Source organism: Fukomys damarensis, unplaced genomic scaffold (genome assembly GCF_012274545.1).
Source record: "Fukomys damarensis isolate Sample0158 unplaced genomic scaffold, DMR_v1.0_HiC HiC_scaffold_30, whole genome shotgun sequence".
In the NCBI taxonomy this organism is placed as follows: Eukaryota; Metazoa; Chordata; class Mammalia; order Rodentia; family Bathyergidae; genus Fukomys; species Fukomys damarensis.
In genome coordinates, this window is record NW_022900942.1 from 62162576 (window position 1) to 62166595 (window position 4020).

General features: G+C 41.8%; 1 protein-coding gene across 1 annotated transcript in view; it reads left to right on the plus strand.

The window, feature by feature from the left end:
- Positions 1–1189: 1189 nt before the first annotated feature.
- Positions 1190–4020, plus strand: part of Smchd1 (structural maintenance of chromosomes flexible hinge domain containing 1) — a 103911-nt gene continuing 101080 nt past the window's right edge. Inside the window, exons 1-2 of the mRNA XM_033757417.1 lie at positions 1190–1196; positions 1652–1719. Of these exons, the coding sequence (XP_033613308.1) occupies positions 1190–1196; positions 1652–1719 (75 nt within the window). The remainder of the gene's footprint in view (positions 1197–1651; positions 1720–4020) is intronic.

Consider the following 4020-nt stretch of genomic DNA (forward strand, 5'->3'; position numbering starts at 1 on the left):
GGACCCGAGTTCGATCCCCGGTACCCCCCAAAAAAGAAACTACTTCATATTATTGTTAAATCATAAAATCAGCTTTGAGTTCCTAGTGATCAAAGCAAAGAAGGAAATGTAATTAATGCCTGACTTATAATGTCCTTTAAAACAAAGAACATTGGAATTGGGTGTGGTGGCGCATGCCTGCAATCCCAGCCCTGTCTGGAGTCTCAGGCAGGAGGATGTCCATGAGTCTGGGGCCAGCCTAGGCTATATAGTGAGTTCAAATCCAGCCTGAACTGCATAGAAAGACTTGTCTCTACAAACAAACCAAAAACGGGAGAGCAGTGCAGGCTGTTTTAATCACTGACCACCCAAGTTTTTTTTAGCAGTTTCCTACTCAGATTCAGGATCGGTGTTCTGGGTCGTGGGTGAAGCAGCAGCACAGCCGCGCACACTGCCACAGTGCAGGTCGCTAAGGTCGGTTTGCAGGATTCCAGAGCAGTGGGGCCTTGGATTCTGACTCCATCCGTGGATGATCACTCTGGTGCTAGGGACAGAACTTGGCCTTTTGCATGCGAAGTGTACAAGTGACCACTGAGCTGTTCCCTCAGCCCTGTGTTTACATTTCGTGGCCTTTTGTGAATAGTTCCTAGATTTGGCTTTTGAGAGAAATTATGTAGCAGGTAGTTTGAGGGTGATCTAAGGGCATGCAAGGCAGTGTTTTATATGGCCCTTTAAAGACAGATTCATGTGCTTTAAAAAGTAATCCATGGGGCCAGGGATTCAGCTCAGTGGTTCTGCCACCTGCCTCGTAAGTGCAAGGACCCAAGTTCAATCCCAGTACCAAAAAAAAAAAAAAAAAAAAAAGAATTTTTATAGGTATAGATGAAGCAAGGGAAACAGAAGAGCTTATATGTTTTAATTGAGTAATAGTATGTAGTATTTATTAAGTAGAATCTGTGGCTTTTAAATAATAACTCTGCTCCAGTGCAGAAAGCGCCGACCATCCTGATTTAGACTTGACTGGGTTTTTCAACTTTGATGGTATAAACGTTTCAGCAGAAACCATACTTTGAATTTTGATCTTTTCCTAGGCCAGCACTATAAGCCATGCAGTACCATCTTTCACTTTTAACACAGTATTCATATGAGCTATTCGATACTTTATTTTTATTTTTTGAGGTATTGGGAATTGGAATCCCTGGCTTCGTACATGCCAGGTAAGTGCTCTATCTCTGAGCTATATCTCTAACCATTTTTCTTTCTCTTTTGAGCTAAGGTCTCCCTGGCTTGCCCAGGTGGACCTTGAGTTTATGATTCTCCTGACTCAGCCTGCCAGACCTCTGGAATTACAGACATGTCACTGTGTATGTCTCAACACTTTGCTTCAAAATATGCCTTATGTTAAGATGATTTCGCTGGGTGTGGTGGTGCACAGTTGTAATCCCAGTACTCTGGAGGCTGAGGCAGGAGGATCATGGAGAGTTTGAGGCCAGCCTGGTCTACAAAATGAGTTCAGGGCCGATCTGAACTACAAAGTGAGACCCTGTCTCATAAAAAGAGATGATTTTGCTCAACTATAGGCTAATGCAAATCTTCTGAGCACATTTAACCCATTTATGCAGCAGATTGCAATTTTTTGAATCTTTATGTGGAATTCATGTGTTTTACCTAGAAAAACTCATGGAACAAAAATTTAAAGAGAAAATTTTCTTTTGTTCCAGAAGGCATAAAAGGACGCAGGTAGGCGGGCCTAACCTATATTTGGTGGGTTAGGCCTGTGAAATGTGTTTTTGAATGAGTATTTTTAATTTATGGGCTTATTGGAAGTAATCCCACTACAGAGGAACATCTGTACAGCTTTTGCTGGTAAAAATCAGATCAGGATAATAACACAGTGTGAATGTTTACAGAAGGAATAAGGTGTTGGTATCCATACTCTAGAAGATACATGGAAAGCTAGTGTGGTGGCACATACCGTGCACAAGCACTTTGGAGGCTGAGGCAAAGCCAGCCTAGGCTACATAGCAAGACCCTGTCTCAGAAAACAAAAGCCAGGGGTTTAGCTCAGTGGTGCCACCGCCTGCCTCGTAAGCGGAAGATCCTGAGTTCAATCCCCAGTACCCAAAAAAACAAAACAAAAAGATAAAGATGTATTGATAGAAGGCATCTATGTAATGAGTGTCAAGCTAGATGAAATATCCCAGCAGTTGTCCTAGAACAGTCTTCAGGAAAATTTAACAGTAATAGACTCATGGGGAGATTGCATGAGTTAATATACTTTTCAGTTGCACATTGATTTTAAATCATTTGCAGATGATTTTCCAATAACTATAAAACAATATTTTGTCTTACAGGATGCGTAAGCACCTGATCTAACAAGTGGGACTTTGTAGAATTTATTAAAAGGCAGTAATTAATTTAAAAGTAAATAAATACCCACTTGTGGTAGTATGTACTTTCGATCCCAACACTGGAAGTCTGATCACAAGTTGGAACCCAGCCTGGGCAATTTAGCAAGACCTTGACTCTAAAAAATAAAACGGGGTAAGGCTGTAGCTCAGTGTGAAGGCCCCAGGCTCAATACCTAATACCACTGGAAACAGTTAATAACCAAAAAACCTAACTGTTCCATTATATGGAAGCCTAATAAGTGTCTGTAGGATCAACCGCGGCAGTGGTGCATGCCTGTAATTCAAGCTGTTTAGGCTGAGGCAAGAGAATCAAAGATTGAGGCCAGCCTGGGCAACATAGGGAGACCCTGTCCCACTCCACTACCGCCGCCTAATCTGCTAAGATCAGTTTCTGTGTCTGCTGAACAGAGAGAATCTTATTCCCTTTTAATTTGTGTCCAGGGCTTCATTTCTTTAGGGGAGAATTGCATAAGCTATAAGTACACTTAAGTTTACTGAAGCATGCCAAATTGTTTTCCAATATGGTTGTGTACAGTGCCAGTTTTCAGTTCTGTCAGCAGTCTATAGGTTTCTGATTCCTTTTGTGGATGTCTACCCTTAAAGAGATCAGAACTTAAAATTTTGTCTACCTGATGGGCTAATACCAAGATATTTTAACGTCTCTGAAAACTAGTGAGGCAGTGCAAATTCATGTTTCTAGTCTTTTCCTTTACAGCTTTCAAGATTTGTCTTTTCAAAATCATTTCCCAGCCGGGCGTGGTGGCGCATGCCTATATATCCCAGCCCTCGGGAGGCTGAGGCAGGAGGATCTCTGTGAATTCAAGACCAGCCTGGGCTATGTAGTGAGTTCCAGGTCAGTCTCAATTACATAGTGAGACCCTGTCTCCAAAAACAAACAAAATCATTTCCCTATAGTCTTCCCCCTCTTCCTCCCCTCCGCACCCGCTTATACTAAGCAGACACTCTGCTACTGAGCTGCAGCCTCGGTCCTTTGTAGTTTTGCATAAGTCTCACTCTTTTGTCTAGGCTGACCTGCAATTTGAGATCCTCCTGCCTCAGTCTTCTGAGTAGTGGGATTACAGGGGTGTACCCCCCACACCTGGCTCATCCTGTGCTCTCCTTTATGTTGTCATTTAACTTGGTTTTTTTGCATATATATTTGGGAAACCAGAAGTTAACTTTAAAGGATTAGTTAGATTCAGGTTCAATTTTGAGGTGGTCCAGAGACAAAGAGTACTTACGTAGGTAGTGCTGGTTCTTTATATGAAATCACTTCAGGAAGCACATAATATGTGGGTGTTTCTCCCACCTCTAGCAGTAGTAACATTGAATTTGTGGAATTCACTTGGGTTGTTTCATAATAAAATTTTGATCTAATATTTGTCTGCTGATGGTGATAATCCTGATTGTTTCCTTATATTTCTTAGCTGGGATTTTTTTAAACAGCTAACTGCCTCATCAACTATGGCTATTGTTATCCTGAAATAAAGTTGGTACAGGAAAGATAGGTGAAGTGATTTTTCTCTAATTTGTCAGAATTCAGCACCCTACCAGGAATGACCAAGCGTGTCAGTGTTGAAGATTTGAATATCGTTGGTCTGGTTTTTTTTTGGCGGGGGGGGGGGTGGGT